The following is a 26,680-nucleotide window of genomic DNA, read 5'->3' as shown; positions in this document are numbered from 1 at the left end:
GAAGGACTAGGGCGGTGGCGGCGAAGGGGCTGCGCCTGGCGGACGCGCACATAAAACAAGAAAAACGAGCAAAAGTACATACAGAGAAGAGAAAGGGAGACCGGCGACCGATGATACAACTTGAACGGGGAGGGGGGAGTCCACAAAACAAAAACACGCCGCCCCATGTGTGCTCTAGTAGTCGGGATTGTTGAGGTCGCAGTTTTCGGAGAGGTAGAACTCGCCCTGCCCCACGATACGGTTGTCCTTCCAAGTGCCCACGAAGACGGCGCCGCACTTGAGAATAATGCGGGCGCGGCCCTCCTTCTTGCCATTCGCCCACCCACCCTCGTAGCTGGAGCCGTCCGGTAGCAACAGCTGGCCATCGCCGTGGCGCCTATCATCCAACCAGTCTCCCTCGTAGCGGCACCCATTCGCGTACTCGAGCACACCTCGGCCGGTCGCGCTGTCGTTGCGCCACTCGCCCTCATACGTGTCCTTGTTGCTATAGGCCAGAGTACCGCGGCCGTGTTTCTTACCCTGGTACCACTCGCCTGTGTAGCGGTCGCCTTGGAGGTAGGTGAGGGTGCCGGTGCCGTGCGCCTTGTCGTCCAGCCAGTAGCCCTCGTAGCGCTCGCCGTTGACGTAGGTCAGCACACCGTAGCCCTGCTTCACGTCGTCGGACCACTCGCCCTCGTACTTGTTGCCGTTCGGGAATATGTACGTACCCTTGCCGTGCATCTTGCCATCCATCCACTCGCCCTCGTAAACGCCGCCGTCGGCGTAGTAGTACTTACCCCAGCCCTGCATGCGCCCCTCAACCCAGTCGCCGTCGAACTTCTCCGACACGCTACCGTCGGGGCCGGCGTACGTCACCGTACCTTTTCCGTGACGTTTATCATCCTTCCACTCGCCGTCGTAGCGGTCGCCGTTGGAGTAGTAGTAGAGACCCTTACCATGCATGCGGCCCTCCTTCCACTCACCGTCGTAGCGATCGCCGTCGGCGTACTCGAGAGTACCGCGGCCGTTGATGCGGCCAAACGTCCAGTCACCGGTGTAGCGATTGCCGCTGGCGTAGTAGCATGTGCCCTTGCCGTGCACCTTATCCTCCACCCACTCCCCATCGTACTTGCTACCGTCCGCGTAAGTGTACACGCCGTGGCCGTGACGCTTGCCGTACACCCAGTCGCCCTCGTACTTCTCCTTGTTCGGGTAGATGAGGCAGCCCCGGCCATGCATCTGGCCGTTCTCGATTTCGCCTGTATACATCATTTTCGCTGGCTTGACGCTCACAAGGCAGGGAAAAGGGTCCGTAACAGGGAAGGAGAGGAGGAACAGAAAGAGGGGATCGTTTTCCGTGCTTCTACCCAAAATGGCGATGCTGATGGAGGTATAGACGGCGTAACGCAGGTGGATGAAAACTGAGCGAAAAGAATACGTGACAGGTGCGAGGGAGGGAGGGAGAGCACAAGTTGGTGATAGGAGTGGGCACCGCCGAGGACGCGTACACGGACACACTTCTTGTTCGTGGCGCGTAGGCGTGAAAGCAGGTGCACGTTTGTGCATAAATATGTGAGGCACGTGTGCGTGTGCGTGGAGCAAGGATGGGTACAGAAGCAATTGAATGGGGATGCTGGTAGATGCTGTGGATGGTGCACAAAAAAGTGCTCGAGGGAGCTGGCGCAGACGAGGGCGATCCACACCTGACCGCCTTAGCTGGCTTCTGGGTGTCACACAACTGCGTCTCCTGACGAGCATGGGGTGGAATGCAGGAGATAGTTCGGCTCCACAGCAACACAACATCTAAGGTCCCTCCGCCCCTCGAGTAGATGTCTATGCTTCGCTCAACGATGTACACCTACACACGCAGGCAAGAAACTTTGTTTCCCGCAAGCCCTAACATGCACCTCAAGCCCTAGAGAGCGGGGAGGAGAGAGAGTTAATAGAGAGTCAAAGGCGACGCCCTCCCCCACACACACACCACCGCTCTCGACTCGCCCTAGCCCTCCACCCCAACTCGTGTTTCATGCTACACATCTAGGTGCTTCTGCGGACCCTTCCTCTACGGCCGGTTATTGAAAAATGTGCATTGGGATCTTTTCTTTTGGTGACCGCGTCGCCCCAATCGCAGCAAAGCGAAGCTGTGAACTACACCGGTGGAGTGTGCGCACGCGAGCGAGGGCTGAGGAGATCAGGCTCTCTTCTGGCAGGGTCAGTAGGAGGTGCTGCATGGCAGAGAGCAACATGGGACGCGCTGACGTCAGTCCCGTGATGGTGCCTGTGTCCGTGAGCACGTGCCGCAGGAACGGGGTATGCACATGCACCAGCGCCTTGGGCACTGGGTCATCGACGCTGAGCAGGTGGTAGGCCATCATGCCGGCCAGGGCCAGCATCACCGCACAGTAGCACAAGGTGCCAATTCAGAGCGGCAGCACCAGGCTGCGTGAGAGAAGCCACGCTGCGGCGGCTTGCATTCCCGAGCGGTGGCACAGATAGCGCCGAAGCTAACGTAAGCGAAGACGACAACACCGGCTCAGCGGAAAATGCCGTTGACACCCAAAGCAGTCGAAGGAGCCCTCATTGGGAGGAAAGCGAAGGGAGACAGGCTGTTGCGGAGGAGACCCCAGTGTTTGGCTGTGGGGTGGAACCCACAGTCGGCAGAGCGGCAGCGCAACCCTAGTTACACCCCCACAAACACATTGTTCATCGACGCAGACTTCTGAATACCTGCTTAGAGGACCGCCGTGACCACAGCGCCAATGAAAACCGTAGGCGGGTTTAGCACCACCCCCTGAAGAGGCAAAGCGGAAGTCCTCGACCACAGTCGTGGCGTGGGAGGAACACTCCGAGAACTGCACCTTCCACGTCCGCAGCTGCGCGCACACGCTCGCTGACCACCTCCCCGCCACGGCTGAGTCCCAGAGCAAATTCTCCAATGTCGGGCAAACAGCCACCATGCAGGCCGCGAGCCGCCCCCCTCACCCAGGCGAGAGGGACATAGGGTGTAGGTGCTCTCCGCCACAGGCACCATGGCCAAAAGTACAGCGAATCACAAGCCGTTGACGAGGCGCGAAAAATGCACAAAAGGTCAGGAAGAGCGCTGGGCCGGCATAGAGAGAGGCCGCCTGCCCTGTGATGAACACGCCAGCTCGCAAGAACTCCCGGATACCCATGGAGACCAGTGCAGTGAGGTCGACCGTGTCATGAAGCTCGTTGAGGCAAAAAGTGTCCACGACACCAGGGAAGACGATTTTGCGGAGCCTCTGCGCTATGATGCGCGCACCCCGGCGCCCCTCGGGATCAGCCACCAGGCCCACGTCGATCTCTGCCCCTTGCTGCATTGAGGCGGCACGCGCCACTGAAGGTTTTGCCGTAAGCACACCACACAACAGTGCTAATGCGTCAACTACACCGAAGATTCTCAAGGGCGTGCGAGAAAGGGGAGCAGCGCAGTAGGAGATAGAGAGCCGAAATAAAAAAGCCTAGCGATAAGGAGAAAGCTTGAACTACATGGGCACCGCAAGTCATGTATATCTGCTATGATATGCGTGTGACGGTCGCAGTTTTCGGCCTCGTCACCTCCGCTACCCTGGCCCTCATCGCTTTAGTCTCCCCGTCCAAACTGCGGGATACGATACACAGCTTCAGGGATGGCAAGAGATTGCATGAGAGACGAAGAGACAACACAAGGTTGAAGAAAAGGGCGGGCGGCGACGGACAGACAACCAGAACATTCGACGCGGCCACCACCCTCCCCTCCCCCTGCGCCTCCGTCTCACTACGGGGACGAGAGCAACACGACAGAAAGCGAAAGAAAAACAAGGACAAGGAGAGTTGAGGAGACCATGGAAACGGCGGAGAGGACACGAGTGGGTGCGCCGCTAGCTGTGCGCGAGGCGTTTCGCCTTCCTGTCAAATGCCCACACAGTCATCTGTGACAGCCACGAGGAACAGCAGCCTAATGAATGCTATTCTCAAACAAGACAAGGTCGTTGGCCGGAGATACTCGCTAATGCCTCTCTACGCCCTTGCCTCCCTAGCGGGGTGCCGGGGATCAGCTGTACGACAGGTGCAGGTGACCTACTTTGTCTGTCTTTGCTTGTCGGATCTCATCTATCCTCACGACGTTCAACTTTCCCCGGGGCTGCTTCACCACTTTCTGCGGCTTCTGAAGTGCGACACGTCGTGCGTAGCACCCGGCACAACCGAGCAGGAGAGCCAAGAATGCAGCTCCGTGCTCAGAATGGAGCGAAGGGTGTCGAAGGCCACAAAGAAGGAGGTCCTTTAGTAGCGCCCATCGCGTCATCATCGAAGCAAAGAAGCCTTGCGCGAAACGCAGGAGTGGAGTATAAGCCAGGCATAGACATTGGCCGCAGAGCTATGTTACTTTTGCCCTTCAACGTATCTATTCTGCCATACAGCATGAGCTCTACTCCACTCAACCCGGTCTGGCACAGGCCCCCCACCGCGTGGTGCGAAGCCGCCCTAGACAGACGCGTTACAGCCGTACACCGACTCAGCCATCTGAGAGCACGGCCCTTGTCTCAAACTCGACCCGCCACCCGCTCCCACCACGCCAAGCGTCACCAGGTGCATCCACACCTTTGGGGCGGCTCAGGCCCCCCCCTCCCCACACACACACACCGTGCATTCATTCAACAAAGAAAACAGCAGCTGGCGGGCACGCACAGATGCTCCCGAGCACGTCCAGTAAAGCACAGCAAGACAACCAAGAGTTGAAAGACGACTCAGCCGGACAACGCGAGAAAGCGGAGAAGTGACAGGGAATGTCACGGCGCTTTTACGTGGCGCCTGTCTCGCTCTCCTTCACAGCCACTTAACACCGCCTCCACCACCACCATCGCCACCGCATGAAGAGAAAAGAAGGGTGAGGCTCACGTAGCAGGATGACAGAGAAGGAGGCGAAAGTGAAGCAAGGATGGATACAGGTATTCGCGAGAAAACAGTGCCACGGGAAACTATGTAAAAGCGGCAGCCCAATGAGCACCATCCAAAGGCGTCGAGAGCAGCTACCCCTCTCTCTCCCATCATTGCTCATCCTCGTAGTCCTCCGCCTCCTCATCGACCATTTGGGTGGCAATCTCCGCCAGCAACTCTGCCGGAACACCGCCGTGCTCGAACAAGACACTCGCCGCCACCTCTTGATTGCGCTGGGTAGCAAGGTAGACTAGCACAGCGCTCTGCTCGTCCCACATGCCACCTCCCAACTCAACGAGCTGCTGCACCGCCGTGCGATCCTCGGCAGTCAACTCGAGCCCGCTCTGCAGCTGATTCATGAAGCTGCTCCCTTCCGCGTCACCCACGACAGCCTGTCCTGTCGACGGCGCGGCGGAACCGGACGGAGCGCTCGCAGTCCCCGGCTGCCCTGACTCAGCCATGATAGACAGGAATGTCTCCGGATCGCGCTCGATCTGCTCGTATATAGCCGGGTGACGCAGCGCGATCTGCTGCATCACCACTGGGAGCGTGTCTGTGTTTTGGTTGTACAGGATACGGATTTCGTCAAACTGCGGGATGCGCGAGAGGGCAGCGCGCATCTCCGACTCGGTGGTGGATGGCGTGGTTGCGGACGCTGGAGAGGCCGACACCGGCGCGGCCGCGGTTGCCGAAGACGCGGACGGATTCAGTGCTCCCGGGGCCGCTGCGGGTGGGGCAGGAGCGCTGAAGGGCGCAAGCTCCTCCACAAGGTGAGGAGGGATGCCTTCGAAGAGGTACTCCACGGCACGCTCGACGTTCATGAAAGCGGCGCGCAACGCCAAAGCAATTTGATTGCGGTCCTCGAAGCCCATCGACGCCACCTCGTCGATCAGGTTGGGGGCCACACCATATGTGTTCGTTACGGAGGCAGCAGGCGCAGCAGGAACAGCAGGGGCCGCTGGGGTCGTAGAAGCGACAGGAGCTGCAGGAGCTGTAGCGGCAGTAGGAACAGCGGGCGCTGGTGGGTCAACGGGGGTAGCCGAGGTAGCGGGGGACGTTGTGGCCAAAACAGGCGTGGACATCGCCGGTGGCGGCGTAGCAGAAGATGCAGGTGCGCTACTCTCCGGCGCCGCCTCCGTCTTTGATGGCTCCGCTGATTGCGGTGCTGGCGGCTTCGGGATCTTTCGCTTTCGCCCGGCGAGCACAAGCGAGTCGTTGTCTTTGATACCAGCATCCGCCAGCATTTTGCTGTCCTCCAGCACGGCGCCATTGAAGCACAGCCGCAGCGACGCTGGCTCGTACTCGTCCTCCAGCAGCTTCTTCACATCGAGGATGGTTGAGGTCGCCTCCACATCCACCTCGTGCTGCTTTCCAGTAATTGTTTTCAGGATGACTTTCATTTTGTGCGTGTTTACGTATGTCACTGATGTCAGTGCGCCTGCTCGTCCGTTCTTTCGATCTCTCCGATGCGGAAGACGGAAAAGAAGAGCGAGGGAGGACGGGGTGCAAAGAGGCGGAGTTGGCCCCAGGACTGTTGCCGGGTGCAATGGGAGTATGTTTGCACGTGGGACTGTGTCCGTAAAGGCAGGGGCCGAGGAGGAGGGAAGAAGAGGAGAATAAAAGACACAGACGGAGAAGCACCACCACAAGTCTGGCACAGAGCACACACGCACGGAGAAGAAGCGAAGAGAGTAGGCACCGATGAAAAAATACAAATCCTGAGGCGTTGGCATACCGCAAAAGACAGAGAGAGAAGCACCGCAGCGGAACGGATGTGGAGGGCAAGTGCAAGGTGGGGCGGGGAGGCGGAGGCCGCGTGCAAAGTGCGACGGCACGAAGAACCGAGAGAGAAACCGGGGGAAGGGTGAAGACTGGCACAGAGTTGGAGAACGAACGCGCAGGGGGAGCAGAGCAGACATTTTGAAGCGTGCAATCAAGTCAAGAGGAAAAGAGAGGACCAATGTGGCACGGAAAAGTGACGCCAACAACGAAGCTGTGTACAGCAGCGAAGCGCCTGTACACGTCTAGAAGCAGGCGCAGACACGAGCAAGGCACCCCTCTCTTCTCCGTCGGGAGTCATATGCGAAGCGACGGGCCTCAGAGCGGGAGCTCGACTCTGCTGAACAGCAGCATCACGCCGCGCTCGTCCGCGTGCGACAGTTCTCTTCTTTTTATACGGTCTTCTCTTGCTGCACTGAGCTCTCGCGCGCGAAGCGCTGGAGAAGAAAAGGTGGGAGAAGGTGGCAAGATAGACGTCGACCCATTGACACCTTTGCAGCATCTCAAGCAAAATCCGGAAGACGTTTTACAGAGAAAACACATATATACACCACGCACATACACAAACACGAGCTAAAGCGGGGATGGAAACGGGAAGCTAGTGCACAAGAACTTGACCGGCCAAAAGAAGAGACGCGGCAAAGCCACACAATGTGTGGTGGCAGTGGGAAGCACAACGCGCTTCGTCATGCCTATAGTGTACATCAGTAGGCGAAGAGAAAAAAAGGGGGATGTGGGGCAGGACCGCTGTCTCCCTCTTCCCTATCAAAATCGGATGGGTGGCAGCTTTTCTTGGCCGCGTGCAGGTGCCGCCGTCGCCGAGGTGGGGGCGCGCTGCTCGTACATGCGCCACAGATCGTCGTATGTGAGCTCCGTGAGCGAGGCGGCAACGCCTGGTACTTGTCTGTGTTGGGTCGTGTGAACGGACGTCTTGTGAGAGCTCGCGCGATCCGTCTGCAAGCGCCGTGACAGCGCTGATGACCTGCTTGGGAAAGCAGGAGACGTGTATAAGTACCGGTCCATGGAGTCTAGCCAGTCCGCCTCTTCAGCGCCATCCTCGTCACTGGAGTCCGTTCCGCGTACTTGGCCGACGGCAGAGCCGCGAGTCTTGTCTACACTACAGTGCAAGGCGTCTCTGCTATTCCCCACGGCATCCGCTGAGGCCCGCCGCACCGCCATGAACTTGCCGGTCGCCGATGATGCCATCCTCGCCAGTTGCAGCGCGTGCTGCTCGCGCTGACGCTGGCGCAAGACGAGCTCGTAGGCCGCGTTTTGGCTCTGTGTGACACTACGCGCAAGGCACACGCACTTAAGCACGTAGAGCAACGTCACAGCGGAGAACCGCACTACCTGTCCCTCGATGTGGTACTGTACGAGGCCGGTGGGGGTGTTGTGTGGGAAGGTGCACAGCACCTCTTCCTTCGTTTTTGTCACCACCATCCAAAATGAGACAGGGAAGCGCTGGAGAACGGCGGCGGGCACAGGGCGGCGAGTCCCAGCCTTGAGCATACCGTCAAAAAACACGACCGACCCTACTGCTGCCTCAGCCATCAGGGATGCAACGGCGCCGCTGGCGTTGCTCTCAGACGCGCTATCCGTGGTATCATCCATAGCGATCGACGTCACCACTGCGGTCTGCGATGCAGCGGGGGTGGGAAAGGTGACGCCGAACAAGTCTTCCTTTTCTAGAGTTTGACCAAAGGTACGCTCTGCGGCGATGAGAAGTGTCGCGGACGGCATCCAGCCTCGCATCTCGGCCTCCCGCATCGACGCAGCCCTCAGCAGCGCTGCCAAGGAGAGCAGGCACTGCAGGCAGTCATCGGAGAGGTTGTGGCGGACGTAGTGGGACTGCTTCTGGCACAAGGCGCCAACAGTGCTACGGAGGCGAATGCGGTGAAGTCGTCCGCCCGTTCCGCTCGGCTCCACCTCCAAGGCTACCGACGCGTCATCGGCCTCGCTGGGTGGCGGTGATGTGGCTGCCATTCCCGCTGGTGGAACCACCAATGGCGGGAACTTCACGTAGGCGCGCTGCGGCACAAACAGTTCAGCGTTGAAATACATATGCACCTGTGACGTCGCACCGCCACGAGCCTCCGCAAAACTGCCGAGCTGTCTGAGCACACGTTGCAATTCGGGCACCGTCGCCTCAAAGCACCACAGACGTTCCTCTCCGTCCGCCACCTCGAATCCGCTGAGCCCCGGCGGCGAGTACACCTTCAGTTCGCCTGCGAAAGACGGCAATGGCGGGGCTGGCACGAGGTCTGGTGGGGAAGGGCGTCCGATTGCCTTGCCCGCCTTGCGATTCCCGCTGCCGCTACCTGGTCGCTTCGAGGAAGAGGAAGCGGCAGGCGGTGCCGCGCCGCGGACGTGGGTGGTGCCGTTGCGTCCCCCAGTTGACTTTTCCTTCTCCGCGGTTTCGGCGGGTGGCGGTGGCGGCGGCGGCGGTAGATAAAGCTGCACGTCCTCCGTGGCGCGAGGCAGCGCCGTGACCTCGCGCAGGAGGACCGTCAGAAAGTCGGCCATCCACGGAGCCGCGTACGGCAGGCGCACAAGCGCACGCGTCAAGAAGGCCTTTCGGGGCAGCGGCTTCCCCTCCTGGTCAACATGTTGCAGAGGGGTGAAGGGCTGGAAAAAGTCAAGGCGTACGGAAACGCTACAGCCGGTGGTGAGGCATGTGCAATCCTTTGCAAGGTTCACCGTGGAGCGACCAGGCAGCAGCTGCACCGTCTCAGAAAAGCGTGTTTGATCGTCTGTCAAAAAGTCGCGCACCGAAAAGCTGCCGCTGCCAAGTAAGACCTCTGTGCTCTTCTCCGGCGGCGAGGTGGCGCCTGCAGCGGCTGCCACCGTCCCCTGAGCATCCATCTCGAAGGATTGCCACAGCGACACCTCGCATGGTGTGCTGTAGAGTTTCCGGTACACGTCGAGGGGTGTGCCCAACTCATGCAAAAAGAGAATGTGATCGTGGAAATTGGCCGTCGGGCTGTGTGACGGGGACGAGGACGGGGCCACGGCCTCATCGGCGGAGATTGCAGGTGTAATCGGCAGTATGGGTGCCGTCACGCATCTCCCTGCCAGCGTGACACAAGCGCGCAGACGACGGCGTGAATCGGCAGTCGCAGCTTCAGTTATGTCCTTTGTGAGTGAGGAGTCAGATGTGGACTTCAAGGTGGGCAGTCCCGCGACGCCGTATACACGCACCAACACTGGACGACACTGAGACATGCACTGCGCAGACAGCAGCAGTGAATCGTGGCAACGCACGCGGAAGCTCAGGCAGTCGTCGGCATCGACGAGTGAACCCGCGGCGAGCGACACAGAGACGTCCATTGTGGAGCTTGCAAGAAGTGGAACAAACGATAGCGCCGTCCCCCCAATGTGTCGGGCACCGTCGGGGAGAGCCGTGAGCCCGGCCGCCACCTTCCCTTTGGATTTCGCGGCAGCCGGTGTCACGCTCTTCAAACGCTTCCCCGCTGCGCCGCCAGCCTGCTTGCCACCTGCTTCGTTGCCAACGCTGGCGCTCGGGAGGGCGTACACGTCAATGCGGTTCGCCTTGCTATCATTAAGTAGTGTGTGGCGTACAGTCGACCCGCCTACAATGACCGTCTGCTTGACTAGGAGGAGAAGCGGGGGAGCAGCAGACGGTTGCTGCCGAAGCGACTGTTGTTGCCCGTCAGCGGCACAGTCACTGTTGGCGTCGACTGGCAGCTGGCGAGGAAGAATGAAGTGATCCTCCTGACAGAGTCGCACGAGAACCAGCATGTCTGGCGCCGCTTGTGCCTCCACATCCCAGTGCAGATGCACCTCCAGCAAGCGCTCCTCCTCGGTGATGCCTGGCGCGGTCACCGAAGGGATCGGCGCCTTCTTTTCTTTCTTGGGCATTGCGAAAGGCGAATCGTGCGAAATGTCTGCAGTGCGTTGGTGTGTGCGGGTGGGAGTGTGTGCCCGGCATTGATGGATGGCTAAAAGGGGGAGAGAGGAGAAAGGCGAGTGCTTTCCAAGCACCTGCTGCACGTAAGCGGCACGAGACAGGGGCAGCCCACTCCCACTGGCGCCAAGAAGATACGCACGGCGGAGTGGAAAAGGCACGAGTGCCAGTGAAAAAAAATGGCGGCAGGAGTGCAGCGGGGTGTAGACGGCTGGCTGTTGGGGAAGAACATGAAGAAGGCGTCGAAAGGGACGCGGGGGAAAGGGGGGACGGCAGAAAAGGAAGGAGAGGTGAGTGGAGAACTTTCAGTTCCACACGTTTGGCTCTCGTCGGGTGCACACCTGCGCATGCGACAGTCGTAGACGCGTCAGGGTCAACAATGGAAGCGGCAAGAAATCGCACTAAAGTGAGATACAGAGAGAGGGGTTTAAGAAGAGGGGCACACAGTGGTGTTCTTGTTCTCAGTCTTTTCCGCAAACTCCCTCCACCCCACCCCACAACGCCAGTCGCTATGTGACCTGTCCGAAAATCAGTTGCCGGTGTGTTCATGATTTTTTTAGTGTCGGTGATGTAGTTGATGTGATGTTGTACATATCCAATTGTTATCCTTTTTTTTTTCGCCGCCGCCGCCGCCCCTTCCTCCCCTCCTACGCGCATTGGTAGACGCTTCCCAAGTAGGAGGAAGGGGGGAGAGTTGTCGAGCATGTGGTGAGTAAGGAAGCATCCAAACGCACCGAGAGACAAGGGCCCCCCTCAGTCGCTGTCAGAGTCGTTGCCACCGTGTAACACAAATCCAGAAATTATGTAAGGAGTTAAGGCACCCAAGCACACGCACATGCGTATCGCCACGAACACGGCGATGTTAGCATCTCTGTCGCAGAGAAAGAGAGGAATATCGAAGTTAGACAAGAAACGCACAAGAGCGGAGGAGTAACACTGTAACGCGCGTTATGCGAAAAAAAAAAAACGAGCGAGCCATGTGCCGGTAGCGACAGCGACACACCCCAAGGGACAAAAAGAGAGCGGCACACCACCGCCGAAAAGAGCCGCCTCGGAAGCCATTCATGTGCGGCGTCGTCTCTCGCCCTCTCCCTATCTCTCTCTCCCGCCGACACAAGCCGCCGCAGCCATGCGACTCCTCAATGCCTCTGCATTAGTATAAGTAGAGGAGTAAACACCGTCAACGGAGAAGGAAGAGAGGAAGAGCGAGATTCGGTGCACAGCGCGGTGGAAGAAAGAGAGAGGGAGGACTTTACCTCACTGGCACTCCCCTCCCCAGTGCCCTTTAGACGAGTGCGCCAAACGAGCCCCGCTACACTGTGCCGTAATGACTCGTGCCCGCTTTAAGTAGCGGCTCCCATGCCGCGGCGGAGCGCAACTGCAAATAGTACGCCGCAAGCAAGACGCCGACAGCGCCCACCACAATGAGCGCGGAGAGACTCACTAGGTAATAGGCCGCCTTGGAATCCGGGAAAGGTGCGCTCGTACCCGAGACCAAGCTGGATGCAGTGGACGTCTCGATAAGCTGCACATGCCACGTGGCTTCCTCGATCTCCAGAGCCGCCACGTGCCCTGGGTCTCCCTTCTTCCAGCGCGACATGCCGAAGTCGATGTCGATAAGCCGACCCCCGCAGAGCCGCCAGCCATCGAAGTCGCGTGGGTCATGTGGAACGTGGCCCACGACGACAGACTGAATGCCCGGGAACTTCTTGTCGAGCACCTTTCGCAGTGCGTTGCACTTGACATTCAAGACGCTGCGCACGAGAATAGGGTTGGCGACGTCGTCCACATCGTCCTCAGTCAGGTTCAGTCCGTTTCGCGCCAGAGGTGAGATGGTGCCGTTCATGAGCGCCTTGGTGAGCTCTGAATTGAACTGCTCGACCTTGCTGAGGCTCGTGATCATGCTGGCCGTCGCCGTAGAGAAGCCTCCGTGCATGAAGAGAAACGGGCCGTAGTGAAAGATCGCCTTGCGAGTTCGCAGGTATCTGCCAAGGTCTGTCGCGTTGGACAGAAGCACGTCACGCCCTTTCTGTCCACCACTAGCGGCCAGGCTCGCCTTGTCCACCGCCTTGTAGTCACCCCGGAAGTTGCGCAGCTCGTGGTTGCCCAACAACTCAATCACATCGCCCCCTTTGGCGTGGGCCTCCTGATGCAGCCTCATTAACAGGCGCACAATGAGAATATCGTCGGGGCCAACATCAAGAATGTCCCCCAGTTGAACCAGAAGCGCATCCTCACCGATCCAGTGATTGCGGTTGTCGATGAGACGCGTAAGACGCAAGACGGAGACGCTCTGCTCGTAGTCGCCGTGCAGATCCCCAACGGCGACAATGCGGCGCGCCTCAGCACTCAGCGCGACCGCGAAGGCTGCGATGATGAGTGCTGCAGACAGCAGCAGAGACAGCGATTTCTTCCAGAGCAATATCATCCTTTTCCCGCTTCTAGATGCCTTTGTGAAACAGAAAGAGTCGAAGTAGCCGCGAGGGCTGAGAAGGAGGGGAGAAGTGGTGTAGCCAGCACACAATATGAATGACTGCGTCCTCTCTAGAGGGAGGGAGAAGGCGGTGGCTTGCTTTGCCCCTCACGTTTTCAGAGATCCCCACGACAACGAGAGAAGACGAAACGCAGAGCTTAGTGGCAGGGGATGGTTAGGGAGGGAATGGCGCTGAGAGAACTGCAACCTGACTCCCGTCCCTTATTTTCCAATACGATGCTGACACGAGGGAGTACGGAGATGTGCCGCGAAAAAAAAACAGCAACGTGGTAAAACGCCACGGGGCTGATAGAGACAGAAGAGTCGGGGGGTTGGAAGGCTACGAGGGAAAGGGGTGAGCAACCGTACATGCGAAGTACGAAAGTAAGCCACCCTGGCACTTGATGTTGAGTCGCAGCAGCGGTGAATCCGCTTGCAGCGGAAAGGAGGGTGACAGGTAGTGAGCAGCGAAAGAGACGACACATGGAAAGAGAAACCAGCTGTAACGCGATTGTGACGCCGCTTCAGACCTTTTCCGCACCTCCCCACCCCCACCCCTCTTCACCGCCAATCGTCGAGTCCATGCGCAGTAGCCTACAGGCACAGACATACACACGCAGCTGATGCGCGCCCCCCCCCCTCCGTAAAGCACGTGTCCCTCTTTCAGTGCGTCCCCTGCCAGCGGCAAAGTCGGTGGTTGCCCTCAACTAACCGAAAACAAAAACGAGCTTCGGTGCCGTTTGAATAGATGCTTGCCTATGGACTTCATGTCATCGCATCGGTATGTTGGTGTGCTTTGCTTCGACTCTCGTTATTCAGCAGACGCGCATGGCACACTTTTCGGTGCTTCCTTCCCTCCGTTCCGTATTGGCTGCCCTCAAATAAGCGCGCCGGCTTTCCTTCCTCCGTCCTCAAGCTTTCATCTCTGTCGCGGAAGCTAGGGGCTGCGGCGGGTCATCGAGGTAGCGAAGGGAATAGTAGTTCTCGCGCCCGCGCAGACTGCCGGCGCGGAAGTCGGAGAACAGCATTCCTGTGCGTGTATCGAACTTCATGCCGAGACACGGTTCCAGAACGTCGCGGTTGAGCCGTTCCATCGTGTGCTCTCCGGGCTCGATGACGAAGCGCTTCTTACTGGCCCGGATCAGCAGCAGCGCCACCAGAGAAAGTACCGCCAAGAGCGGATGACTGTAGGCGCGCAGAAATTCCACATGCCGCTCCACTGACGGCACCAGCGGCGGAAGAACGAGAAGCACATTGAGAGCCGTCAACTGTGAGAAGAACACGAAGGAGCACAGCGCCGTCAGCAGCTGCACAAAGTGGTAGGAGCGATCTTGCCGGACGAAGCTGTACTGCAGGGCCAGCTCAAATGCCGCCATCCCAGCAGCATCGCGCTCCTTCACGGACTTCATGTCAGCAATCCTTTTCGTCCACTACCTCGTTGAGTAGTGTCACAGAGCGAAAGTGAGAGTGGGGGCGTGAAGTAGAGAGGATACACTCACGGGACCAGAGAAAGAGAGACGGGGAACGAAAGGCGTTCCACGGCATTCCTCCACTTAGCCCAATAGTCAGAGCTCACGCACGTCGCGCCACGAATGCAGACCCCTCCCTCTTTTCTTGAGGCTACGTCTCGTTCAGCTCTTGACGCCACACGATGCGATGAGGTCGGCGAGGAGGTTACAAGATCAAGCCTGGGGTGAACACAAAAAGAGGCCAAGTACCTCGAAAACATAGCCGTCGAGACAGGCAGCACGTCCACATAGCTCTAGGCGTTGCGCATCTCCTTGTTGCTGTTGTCGATGTCTTTTTTTTTTCGTTTCTTGTAGGGTCGTAAGCCATCCTCTTGTTGCGGGGCGGTTTTGTCGATGGTCTCGCGACGCGTACTGTACATCTTGGGTGAGTTTGGGAGGGGCGGTGGCGAGGGGAAAGAAACAGCCAAGCACACAAGACGAGAAAAACAAAACGGAGGAGGAACGCGTGGAAGTGCACACTCGTCCCCTCTCCGCTCTCTTCCCAGCTTCCGCCTCCCTCGAAGAGCAAAAACGCGTGGCAGAGAAGCAGTGAGAGGAGGTAAGAAGGAGTGCGAGGGAGGGGGAGAGATTGCAGCCCCCTAACGCCCGGATTTTGTGAGCGTCTTCTCCAACATTGCCTTCTTCCGCTGTATCTCCGCCTCCAAGAACTGGCACTTCGCGAGCGCCTCGTCATACGTCATTCTCGCGTCGTTGGCGGCGCGAATGCGCTCCTCCTTCTCCCGCGCGAGCCGCACATCCTCCGCTGCCTCCAAGAAGCGCCGTGAGGAGATGTTCTCAAGCACTTTGGTTTTCCACTGCGCGCACTGCTCCCACGCCTTGGCGAGCTCGGCGTCACTATCTTCCCGAAGCTGCGCCTCCCTGCGCAGCCGCTGCTCGACTTCCTCCTTGGTGAACATCTTCTTCAGTCCGCGACTGACGTAGTCGCTCGGCTTCTTGTTGGACACGTTGACCTGCAGCGGGTCGCAGCCGGCCATGAGCAGCAATCCCCCCATCTCCCAAGCCCCAGAGTCAAGGCGCGAGTTTCGGGCAAGGATGTGCAGTGGAGTATCGTACTCCTCGTTGAGCAAACGTGGGTTGGCCCCAGCGGCAAGGAGCAGCTGGGCTACCTTGACATCGCCGCGGACGGCGCAGAAGTGCAAGCCACTGTTGCCCTGCTGGTCTTGCCGGTTGCAGTCCGCCCCATTTCGCAAGAGGTACTCCGCCACCTCTGTCTGGCCCATCCTCACGGCTATGAGGAGTGGCGTCGCATCTGTGGAGTCGGCCGCATCAACGTTGGCGCCGTGCTCAACCAGCCACCGACTCACTCGCACGTCTCCGTCAAATGCGCACTTGTGCAGGGCAGAACTACGCTGCCGGTCTAGCTCGTTCACCTTCCCCTTCGGATTGTCGCTGTGGCGGAGAATCACCTCCATGCCCTCGATGCTTCCACACGCCGCGGCCGTGTGAAAAGGAGTGGACTGCGTCGTGGACTGAATGGTGTCGTCTGCGCCGTGATCGAGGAGCACCTGGCAGCACGCTATGTAGTCCTGTGTCACTGCCTCATGCAAAGGAGTGCGCCCCTGCGCATTTGTGGCGTTGACGTTCGCGTGGAGTGACTTGATGACGTACTCGAGCGTAGTTGTGTTCTTGCCCAGGGCGAGGTGGACGATAGTGTTGCCATTTTCGTCTCGGCACTTCTCTACGTTGTCGCTAATTGCAAGGAACTCTTTGGAGAGGCGACGGAGAGTTTCGAGGTTGCCGTCGCGGACCGCCTGCTGCACCGCATCCAGGAGCGCCTTGGGACCCTGCTGCCCGCCAATGACGCCAAAATTCATTTAGACTCTCCTTGTGCGTGCGGGTGTGCCTCAGCGTGTTGCTTCTGATGTGGAACAGTGGAAATGGGTAGTGTTCCTGGGGGTGTGGCGCTGGCTCCTCTGGTGTGCAAGGACGCGAGCGAGACCGCTTTTCTGCTCCTGCCGTATGTAGGAAGGTGCACAATACCACCCACAGGGAGAGAGGGGCAGAGAGAAACGCGACGACTGAGAATGCCAGCGAGTTCAGTCGTGACGCAAACAGACAACAAAAAAGAAATGCGCTCATTGCGAGGGCAAACAAGGGGCGGAATACGCGTCGACGTGTATTCGCAAACGTGTGTGTGTGTGTATGCCGGAGCGCAGAATGCATACGGATCGAAAAGCAAAAGCAAAAACAAGAGCCAATACAAAAGACGTAGCGAGAAGGACGTGCGCACCATTAGGGGATGTCCAACCTTAGAAGCAAACGGTAAACGGACCTTGACAAACACCGAGGACCTCACCGTAGATACAGTCAGCGGAGTCACAAGCGTGAAAGAGTGGCACGTGAGGGAGCTCTTCGCTGTCATGCTCTATCCCGGTCTGCGCGGCACCCAGGCTTTGGTGCATTTAAGAGAGGCAGCGGCGAATCCGCACGGGGGTTGTCTGGGAGAGTGTACTTATGTTTGATTGAGCAATGGCCTCTGGCGTGCCTTAATCGTCCGTTAAATGCCAGGTAAGTCAGACGAACAGCGGGGGAGAAAAGGAAAAGGGAACAACAGAGGGGCGGCACGCCGTCAACATCAAAACGAAGACGTACGCACATTATCATCACTGCGCCCATCACCTTGGCCCTGCAGCGTTGCATCGTGTCCTCTGGGAAGGTGCCTTTCTTCTTGGGACCAGCTACTTTACGAGGAGGGACACATCACACCAACGTGGCGAAGAACGCGGCTGGGGGAGGGGAGGGCATACAAGACGCAGCACTACCTCCACACAGAAAAGGACGAAGGGAAAGATGCGCATGTGTGGAGATCGCTAGAGAAGTGCTGGCTTGCTGCTGCTGCTAGTCGCCCCCCTCCTCGAAGCCGTAGGCGCGCAGCCACTCTAGCATCACCACCGTAACGCCCATCATCATGGCCTGTGCATCTTTTGTGTCGGAGCGGCGCACTTTCTGGAGAAATCCAAATGTCACATACTCCGGCGGCGGAAACGTGCGCGCCACAGCGCTGGTGGGGTGAATGTAGGCGATGGTGCGGTTTACACCTAGCACCAAATATGGTGTCTTGGTAGCGCGCTTGTCGTTGTACTCCACCCCGAGTGAGTGGCACTCGTGCACCGTCGCGCGACGCGCAACTTGGTCCATGAGCCCTGGAATGAAGACCTGCCGCAGCAGCAGCTCCGTCTCCTTTGGCAAAGGGCATCCACTACTGGTATGGCTCCCGAGCTTTTGCTCACCCTTTTCGTGTACAGTGGCCTCGCTTTCGTCCAGCGTGTCGACCAGCTCGTCCTGATCCTTGCTGTGCTGACGCATCTGGCTGCGGAGCTGGGTGTATAGAAGCCTTGCCTCGTGCATGCTCTTCTGAACCAAGCAGAACATGCCACAGCTGTGCCACGGGTCGCTGCGGTAGGCATAGAATGCGTTGAGGTAAGTGACCAGGTCGCTTCCAGGGTTCAGCAAGGAGCGAATCCGCCCCTGTCGAGGGTCTGTGGGAGCGTCGACGAGCTCGTTGAGCTTCCTCGCCTTGAGCTGATTGCCCTCTCCCGTAAAGACGTTGGTCGTCGTCGTGGCCACTGCGACGATGGCAGCAACCATGTCTTGCACGTCAGCGAATCGCGCCTTCTGCTGTTGCTGCAGCACCTCAAGAAGAGCCCGCGAAAATCGTGGCGGCACCGGGTACGCAACCAGCTGCCGGCCCAGTTCGGTAATGTTGTAGTTGTTCGCTGCGTCGAGGGCGCCAATGACACTGAGGTGCTGCAGGGCAGCCTTCAAGTCCGACTCCCGCGGCGGTGACGGAAATGGAAAGCCACCGACATTCTTCACCCCAATGTGCTTCATTAGAAGAACAACAGAATCGAGCGGGGTGCGAAGCACTTCTGGGTCGCCGTGCTTCGCCATCAAGTTTGCGTACACTGCGGTGCTGTAGAGTCGGTAGCAGTGTCCCGGCCCCACACGACCCGCACGGCCGCTGCGCTGCTCGGCGGAAGCCTGGCTTGTCCACTCGATTCGGAAGCAGCTCGCCTTGGTCTCCTCGTCGATCACCTTGGACTTAGCCCGCCCAGCATCCACCACATACTTGATATTTGGAATTGTGATGGACGTCTCGGCCACGTTGGTGGCGACAACGCAGAGGCGCGTGCCTTTAGGCGGTGGCTTGAAAACCTCTTGTTGCTTTTCAAAGTCGAGAAGCGCGTAAAGCGGGAGGACGTGGAGGGTGTTAAACTCTCCGTTGACCTCATCCTCCTGCTCCTCGTCGCCTGGAAAAGTCGTTAGCCCCTCTGCGGCGACGGCACTGGGCTCGTCGCTACGGCCCCCGTGACCCCTGCCGGCTAGCCGCGCACCAGCCTCGCCGCGGGTGTGCTTGCCCCTTCCGCTGCTTGGCTGGGGAGGCCGCCGCAGTCGTCCCTCATGCACGGTTTCGATCTCCTCCGAGTTGCCGCCCGTCACGTCCTCGTCGTCGAGAGCGTAGTCTGCCGTGTGAAGGCCGTACTCGTCCTTTTCTTCCGCCTCCTCTGCGGTGGCAGCGCCGTCGTCTTCGTTGTCGCTCGACGCTGCAGCCGTCTCCTCCTGGCTCCGTCCGGTCAGAAGACGGTGTTTTGAGTAGGCGTTGTCATAGTACTCGATCTTCGTTGCCGCGTAGTGCCGACGCAGACGGCCACACAGGTCCTCGATCTCCTGCTGGGTGCACACAAACACCAAAATGCCACCTGGCGGCAGCTTCTTGTGCATCTGGCGTACCTTCTCGAAGGCCTGGTCCACGTACTCCTTCAGCTCCGTGCGTCGGGCAAAGTGGTTCGTGACAGGGTATCGGCGCGCCTCGATGTTGATGAGCGGCGGCACAATGGGAAAAAGTGTCCGGTTATCCTTGAAGTCAGTAACACGCATGGTGGCAGACATGATGACAAGCTTGAGTGGTTTGATGCTCGTCTTGTCCACGTCACCGTGATGCTTGCGCAGCTCCTCTTCAAAGAGGTCATTGCGCAACGGCACAATGCGAGAAAGCAGCCCAATCAGGATGTCACACGAGATACTGCGCTCGTGTGCTTCATCAATCACAATGGCGCTGTACTTGCGAAGAAGAAAGTCGGACTGGATTTCCTTCAGCACAATACCCTCCGTCGCAAACTTCAGCCTGCACTTGTCAGAGAGGTTGTTATCGTACCGGACGTGGTAGCACACCTCTTTCCCGAAGGAGACGTTGAGCTCCTCGGCCACACGTCGCGCCATCGACACTGCAGCCACACGACGGGGCTCCGTGACGAGTATCCAGCCCTCCCTCCCGAAGGTGTGGCCCTCTGGGTGGCCGTATCCTGCCTCCCACAGAAACTGCGGAATTTGGGTCGTCTTGCCGCTGCCCGTCTCGCCACACACCAACACGCATGTGCGGCGCGTTTCATTGATGGCCTCCATGATCGGCTGCTCCTCGCGCAGAACAGGCAGACCAGCACGCTGCTGCTTCACCTCGTCCGTGCGGCGAATCTCAATGTGGACATTGGCCGGCGCAACCTTTGCCCTCTCTGCCGTCTCACGCTCTAGCAGTGCCTGCACCCGCTGCATTTCAGCCTCCTCCTCCCGCCGCGCCGTTCTCAACTCGGTGATGATCTTCTCCTGTGTCACGCGCAGCTGCGCGGTGTGTTGCCTCTGGCTTTCCTCGCGCTCATAGCGTGCCTTCAGATGCTCCGCTTGCAGCTCACGCTTATGCATCTCTTTGAGCTTTCGCTCCTGCGCCGTCTCCGCTTCGACAAGGCGCTTGTGCTGCTCCACAATGTCACGCGCCGCCGCTACCTCAGTCATAGCCTCGCGTGTGCGCTCTTTCCTCTCCTTTTTCTCAACTCGCTGCTCCTTTCGTCGCTCGTCGCGGGACTTCGCCAAAACACTGGGCAGCGGGGTCCCGAGGCCGAGATCCGCGAATGATATCGTCGCCTTCTTTGGCATTGTTGGCCAGAGCGTCTGTAGCGCACAAAGTGCGACAGTGTGAAGCTAATTCGTGTTAACAGTCATGACTCAGTCGGCGTGGCACCCGACAAATGGAAAAAAAAGAAGAAACGAAAGAGGAGGAGTTGCAAGAAAAGGAAGCATTCAGACTCTCCTCTCGCTCGACCACGCTAGACCAGAAGCCGCCAGTACCATGAGAGCACTGCGCCAGGTGCATCCAGCTGTCATGGCGCCCTTGCAGCGCGGTGCGTTTAACTCGCCCCTCAAAGAAAAAGAGGTCGAACGTATATAGAGACAAAGGTGCTTCAAGGTAACGCAACGAATACGCACGTAACAGGGAATGAAGCCCCCCCCCTCCGTGCCTCTCCGAGTTTATGTATTTTTCTTTTGGTTGCATCTTGTCGTTGCTTGCGTGCGAATGCGTGCGTATTGGGATGCCGTGGCTGAGACAAAAAAAGAGAAAAAGGCCGGAGGAAAGCGAAATAACCGAGACGGTCAGGGAAGGTCACAAAAAAAGAAACAACTTCAAGGAAACAGAGCAACGTGCACAGACACACACACAGGCCTCTGCAACTGAAACATTTGCTTGCCCAACCTATCCGTCTCTCTTGTGATTCCTTCCCTTCATCCTTTCACGGAGGTTTAAAAAAAAAATCTTTCAAAGTTAACCATAATGAGTGCACGGCATGAACAGAAGGAGACAGGCTCAGACCAATGGCGGGTGATGGCGAAAGAGAGGGAGAAGAAGGCAAACCGTCGCTGCTCGTGGACAAGACCGTCACTTCAAGAGCTCCCCAAACCTCTTTCACTCCCTTTCCCCTTCCTCCCGTTTCAAAGTCACCAATGAGGGGGCCTCAACTCCGCCTCAATCACCAAAAGACACAACAGTTACATGAACGGCTTTCAAGTAACGATATGTTTTGTGGAGCGCGATAGAGACTCGTGCAGGCAAAAAAAAAAATACATGTGCTCTCGAGCCTCGCTAGCTGCTCTTCACCGCCGCCTTCTGAGCCGCCTTCTTCGCTGCCTTGGCTGCACGCTTGGCCGCCAGCTCGTCAGCGGCGGACGCCTTCTTCGGCAGTGTCTTCAGGTACTGCGCCTTGGCGGAAAGGTGGTTTACTTTGTCGCGGCCATCCGGGATTGAGATGAGCACCTTCTTCTCCGCCTTGTCGTCGTCGACGATGTAGTAGCCACGGCGCTCCAGCTGGAGAATGTCACCCTTCTTCACCACCGACAACGCCTCCTCGCCAACAACCTCCTGTGAGTAGTGGGAAACGGGAGCAATGATGTCATCAATGCTCTCCTCCGGGTCCGGTTTCTTCTTGGTCAACAGATTATCGTACTCGTTCAAAGTCAAAATCACAGCCTTATCGCTCTCCGGCACCCACGTGAGCTTGAACTTCGTCTTCTTGACATCTCCCTCTGGATGCAGAACGATCGTGGCCTCAGTAGGCAGAGCATCAGCGCTCGGACGCTTTATGTCCTTGACGTACGCGTTGCCCCAGTCCATCAGCGTCACCTCGTCACCGTCTTTGATGAGCGCCACGTCCTCAGCGTCCAAAAAGATAACATCTGACTTGTAGTACGTCTTGGCACCCATGCTGGGGTCCTTCTTGTGGAGCGGCTTCTTTTCAGCTTCCATGTGTCTCTGCCCCTCTACAGTGCAGCGGACCTTCAGTGTGTTCGACACCACCGTGTAGCGGGGACTTGTGGGGTCGAGAATCTGTGCATTAAAGTACCAGATCTTCGACCACTCCATGAAGTTCACACTCTTCGACATGCCTTGCTCCGCCACAAACTGGCGAAGCGCCTCAATCTTCATACCACGGCGAACCAGCGCGCGCACCGTCGGGAGCCGCGGGTCATCCCACCCGTCCACCACGCGTGTGTCCACCAGCTTTGTTAGCATTCGCTTTGACATTACCGAGTACTCCATATTGAGCCGCGAGAAGTCCTCAATTGCCGGCTTTCGGATCCCCATAGCGTCGCAAAACCAGTAGTACTGGGCATTGCGGTCGTGATACTCATTTGTGCGAAGAGCATGGGTTACACCCTCAACCGAGTCGACGAGAGGACAGCAGAAGTCATATGTCGGGTACGCCACCTGCTTCATCCCGTGGCGGGCGTGCGGAGTCATGTTCACGCGGTACATGACGGGGTCCCGCATCGCCTTGTTGGGGTCGTCAATGGACACCTTAGCACGAAGGCACGTGATCTGGCCTTCCTCAGTGCCCATCTTCATCTCCCTCCACAGGCGCATGTTCTCCTCCACAGACGCATCGCGGTACTTCGTCGGAATACCGTCGAAGCGGCACTTCTGCATCTCCTCCCGCGGTGTCTTATCACAGTACGCCAAGCCACGCTGGATCATGTCCTCCGCCTTCTCGAACATCAGATCAAAGTAGTCTGACGAGTATGTTGGCCCAAAATCGTACCGCACACCTAGTGTCTTGAGATCCTCCTCGATGGCAGCCTCAAAGTGCTCCTTTTCCTTCGATGGGTTTGTGTCATCAAAGCGGAAAAGCATCTTTCCCTCATACGCGTCCGCCAGCATGCGGTTGATCAGAGCAGCCTTCGCATGGCCGATATGCAGGAACCCGCTAGCCTCTGGGGGAAAGCGGGTCACCACCTTACCCTTCTCAGCATTAGAGAGCTGCAGCTTCTCATGTTCCTCACGTTGCGGAGCTGCTGTGAAGTAGGTGTTGCTCAGCGTTAGAGCCTTCAAGTGGATATTCACTAACATATGGATCGGTCGAAATCTTCTCATGAATCTTTCGGTATATGCAACCTAGTTTTTTGCTGTTCTGTGTGTGTATGTGTGTGTGCAAGCACAGAGATGTTGAAGGAGAAGGGAAAGCAGCGGAGCCACAAAAATCAGCGAGAAAGGAAGAAAGTGAAACAGTGTTGCATACAAAAGGCCCGAGAACCACTAAAAAAAAAACAAAAAAAACGATGATGTGGACGCCGAGCGAGTGAAAGCGCAAACTACGGCAAAACGAGTTCATATGTGCCAACGTACACCTACGACACAAGTGATGACCATATTTGAGGGCCCCTACAGCTTTCAGGAAGGAAGGCAAGCAAATTACAAGTCGCCAATCACCCAACACACTCCCGCCTCCTTTAACGACCAGTGTTGTCACCAACATTGAGCTCATTTCTTTGTTCCACATTCCGAACTTTGTGACAAGCAACTAGAAGTTATAATAGCGCCTCCTCAAAGCCTGCACGTGTAACGCAGAGCAGTAGTACAACCACTTGAGATTGTGTGCCGCTCACTTGCTGTAGGTGAGACAGTCCTATATACACGAAGTACAGCCAACAGAAAAAAAAGTGGTGATAAGTAAACAGAGTTGAAGTCAAAGAACACCGAGATTGATAAACGATTTTTAAAAAGCTATTGCCCTGGGCACCGAACACCAGGATTCCCTAAATCTCCTGGATACAAAACCTGAGGCCTGTCACAAGATACGCACCTATAGAAACGCCGCTAGTGGGAGAAAAAAGGTAGAAAAAGTTGTTCAGGGGGTTTCATGAGTATCTGCACGTAGTCAAATACAGACGGTTTTTTTTTGGAGACTTGAGACCGGGGTGTGCCGTCGTCCTTTACCGCGCGCAGTGGCAGCGATGAATTGAAAGCCACTCTAAATAGACTCGAAATTTTGCCTTTCCGCGTCAAGGAGAGAATATTCAGCACAAAGTAGAGCCGTTTTTACTGATTCCACGGCAGCACAAACTCTCTGGGCAGCTTCAGGCAGCAAACAAAGCTGAGCCTAGCATCTCAGAGAAGAGTGATGGAACATGTAAACAAAAACGCGGAAAACAGCCTGCATAGCACCTGCGCACCAAATGCATCATTCCATGAAGCCAGCATACGATTCCCTTCGTGTCTCCAAATGACAGTCGCCACACAAGCACACACACAAACAAAACACCTATGCGCTACAGGGATCCAACATCGCCATTCCTGCATTCGCTTTCCGTTCTCCCAAGCCTCGATAACCGGAGTGAAATACGGCTGTGTGCAAGAAAACGTACACGAGAAAAGCACAAGCAGAAATTCCTTCTGCTGCGCAGAGCAGCAAGGGCATCAGAACTACAACACTCAGACCTATGATGGCAGTTATGTGAGCGGGGTAATAACGCTTATTAGACTTTTAAAACTTGGTGCACATCAATGGGGAGCTTTTGCAGACTCTTTCGCGCAAGAAACACTCGCCGAGCCGTGCCAAACAGCTTTAAAGGCTTCCACTCGAGTGTATAATATCCAGGAGATCAACAAAGGAATACACAGGTAAGATGTCCCAGGGTGCTGGACAAGGTTGTACGAACACGACTCCTCGAGAAGAGCCAGTTCAGCAAGACAGTTCTTAGTATTTCATATTGTGAGAAGCAGACTGACTCCTGGCGTGCAACTACAAACTTGTTTCAAGAGGCAAATCACCACTCACTGTTTGACATCAGCTGACGAAAAAAAAAAGAAGGATGCTCTTCTCGAAATCACTTTAGCCCCCAAAAAAGTACGAGTCTGAGAATCACATCACCGCAAATTTGGAAAGTATAAGGGAAAAGTACTTTCGAGACAGCGCGGCGCGTCCATCTTCTCGCGCATCTGAAACGTAGCGTGCAAGGCATGTGCTTTCCATTATTAGACGACAGAATGTGCGCTCATAACTTGTGGCGAGTATGAAAGACTACACCATAAAAGAAGAATGATTGCCGGAGACTTGTCAACAAAGTGGCGGCAACACTTTCACAGAGGGCGAGGCAAAGACGCAGCTGTAGAACACTTTGTAGCTAGGTGTAACTTCATGCATACTTTTCGAAGCACGCAACAACACAGAACATTTGCGTGCTCGAGCAGTCTTTCTCTGCATAGTCGTTCATAGCGGTATGAGCCACACCACCCCGTCATTATTACCTTCCCGCACTATCGAAATACAAGCCACTCTGCACTTCAGCGATTAGATAGCCCTAAAGTGAGATAACATATTGACACACGCGCGCAAAAAAAAAAGAATGTGATATTTTATATAGAAACAGAGAGTCCTGGGCCCACAGTCATGCCACTCTATCTCAACGGCTCAGTAAAACTCACGCCGACGACACCTGAGAGCGTTCTGGTGCACCAGAAAGCACCAGCAGCGCTCTTTCTCTCGTTTGTGTAACCCATCTCAAAAAACACGGGAGGGCGGGTTAGCGTATTAAGGGGAAAGCGATCAGTCCATATCTGTGGAGTGTCAAGGTAAGAATGCACCCAAACACTGGACGGTCCTGGACCTACAACACAAACTTAATCTACGACGACGAAAAAAAAGAAAGAGAGCGGAAAAGCAGAAGAGCAATGACATAGTCATCAGATCTAAAAAAACACCTGCGAGATTGATTCTCTCTCGGGTGGGAATCAGGAGAATGAGTCTGCGAAATCTCAATCCTGGAAAACAGCGTGCACGTAAAAACAATACCCAGATTGGGGGGATTCAAAACACCGCATCCTGGAGTCTCTACAGTTCATGGACTCAGACAATTCGCATTACGTTTCGTCAAGCAAGTATGAAGCGTGAAAAGCCGTGAAACCTCCCTGCTCCACATACGTGATCCTCAATCGGGTGTCCCCACTGCACTTATTAACGGAGACTCCAAAGAAAAGTTACGGCACTTGAGACGAATGACGAAATGCACGTGTGTCATCGAAGAAAGAGAAGGAGCAGATTCTCTAGCATAAAAGGTTGCTTTTCCTCACGTTGAAATTGGCAAAGCCTCACCTCTAGCATCGCAGAATCAGCAGACTGATGCATTTACAGCTTTTGCCCTTGAAGTGATAGAGGTGAGCCGAGTCGCCGGAAGAAGACTGCAACAAGCAACGTGTTTCACGTCGAATTTCAAAACACCAGGCCAACGGAGATTGTGCAAGGTGCAGCACTCCTAACGCGCGCACGTAACTTCATTGGCGACCCGTTCACTGTCGCATCTGTTAGCAAAACTACAACGCAGAAAAAACTCATCCGCAGCCGAAATGAATCCTGCTTTGTAATCGGGGGGGCAAATCTCTTTCCACTCAGATTTACTTGTCAGCCCTCTCATCTGGCTAGATCGTCGGGAAGGAGAGGCGTGCAGGTACTGTTATGG

General features: G+C 56.8%; 8 protein-coding genes across 8 annotated transcripts; all 8 read right to left on the bottom strand.

Moving 5' to 3' along the window:
- Window positions 1–174: 174 nt before the first annotated feature.
- Window positions 175–1,251, bottom strand: LMXM_29_3310 (conserved hypothetical protein; the record flags this gene model as incomplete). Its single annotated transcript, XM_003877428.1, has 1 exon — window positions 175–1,251. The coding sequence occupies one exon, from the start codon at window positions 1,249–1,251 to the stop codon at window positions 175–177; it is 1,077 nt and encodes a 358-aa protein (XP_003877477.1).
- Window positions 1,252–5,027: 3,776 nt separating this feature from the next.
- Window positions 5,028–6,317, bottom strand: LMXM_29_3300 (UV excision repair RAD23-like protein; the record flags this gene model as incomplete). The annotated part of the gene is made up of 1 exon (XM_003877427.1): window positions 5,028–6,317. One exon carries the CDS (start codon window positions 6,315–6,317, stop codon window positions 5,028–5,030), a length of 1,290 nt encoding a protein of 429 aa, XP_003877476.1.
- Window positions 6,318–7,461: 1,144 nt separating this feature from the next.
- Window positions 7,462–10,575, bottom strand: LMXM_29_3290 (conserved hypothetical protein; the record flags this gene model as incomplete). The annotated part of the gene is made up of 1 exon (XM_003877426.1): window positions 7,462–10,575. One exon carries the CDS (start codon window positions 10,573–10,575, stop codon window positions 7,462–7,464), a length of 3,114 nt encoding a protein of 1,037 aa, XP_003877475.1.
- A 1,358-nt stretch (window positions 10,576–11,933) lies between these two features.
- Window positions 11,934–13,049, bottom strand: LMXM_29_3280 (putative serine/threonine phosphatase; the record flags this gene model as incomplete). The annotated part of the gene is made up of 1 exon (XM_003877425.1): window positions 11,934–13,049. One exon carries the CDS (start codon window positions 13,047–13,049, stop codon window positions 11,934–11,936), a length of 1,116 nt encoding a protein of 371 aa, XP_003877474.1.
- A 956-nt stretch (window positions 13,050–14,005) lies between these two features.
- LMXM_29_3270 (conserved hypothetical protein) lies at window positions 14,006–14,503 on the bottom strand (the record flags this gene model as incomplete). Its single annotated transcript, XM_003877424.1, has 1 exon — window positions 14,006–14,503. The coding sequence occupies one exon, from the start codon at window positions 14,501–14,503 to the stop codon at window positions 14,006–14,008; it is 498 nt and encodes a 165-aa protein (XP_003877473.1).
- Window positions 14,504–15,201: 698 nt separating this feature from the next.
- Window positions 15,202–16,437, bottom strand: LMXM_29_3260 (conserved hypothetical protein; the record flags this gene model as incomplete). The annotated part of the gene is made up of 1 exon (XM_003877423.1): window positions 15,202–16,437. The coding sequence occupies one exon, from the start codon at window positions 16,435–16,437 to the stop codon at window positions 15,202–15,204; it is 1,236 nt and encodes a 411-aa protein (XP_003877472.1).
- Window positions 16,438–17,461: 1,024 nt separating this feature from the next.
- LMXM_29_3250 (putative ATP-dependent RNA helicase) lies at window positions 17,462–20,551 on the bottom strand (the record flags this gene model as incomplete). Its single annotated transcript, XM_003877422.1, has 1 exon — window positions 17,462–20,551. The coding sequence occupies one exon, from the start codon at window positions 20,549–20,551 to the stop codon at window positions 17,462–17,464; it is 3,090 nt and encodes a 1,029-aa protein (XP_003877471.1).
- Window positions 20,552–21,533: 982 nt separating this feature from the next.
- Window positions 21,534–23,318, bottom strand: LMXM_29_3240 (putative glutamyl-tRNA synthetase; the record flags this gene model as incomplete). The annotated part of the gene is made up of 1 exon (XM_003877421.1): window positions 21,534–23,318. The coding sequence occupies one exon, from the start codon at window positions 23,316–23,318 to the stop codon at window positions 21,534–21,536; it is 1,785 nt and encodes a 594-aa protein (XP_003877470.1).
- Between the last annotated feature and the right edge of the window lie 3,362 nt (window positions 23,319–26,680).

This window comes from Leishmania mexicana, chromosome 29 (genome assembly GCF_000234665.1).
Source record: "Leishmania mexicana MHOM/GT/2001/U1103 complete genome, chromosome 29".
In the NCBI taxonomy this organism is placed as follows: Eukaryota; Euglenozoa; class Kinetoplastea; order Trypanosomatida; family Trypanosomatidae; genus Leishmania; species Leishmania mexicana.
The sequence above is the reverse complement of the archived record's forward strand: the minus strand, read 5'-3'. Positions and strand labels throughout refer to the sequence as shown.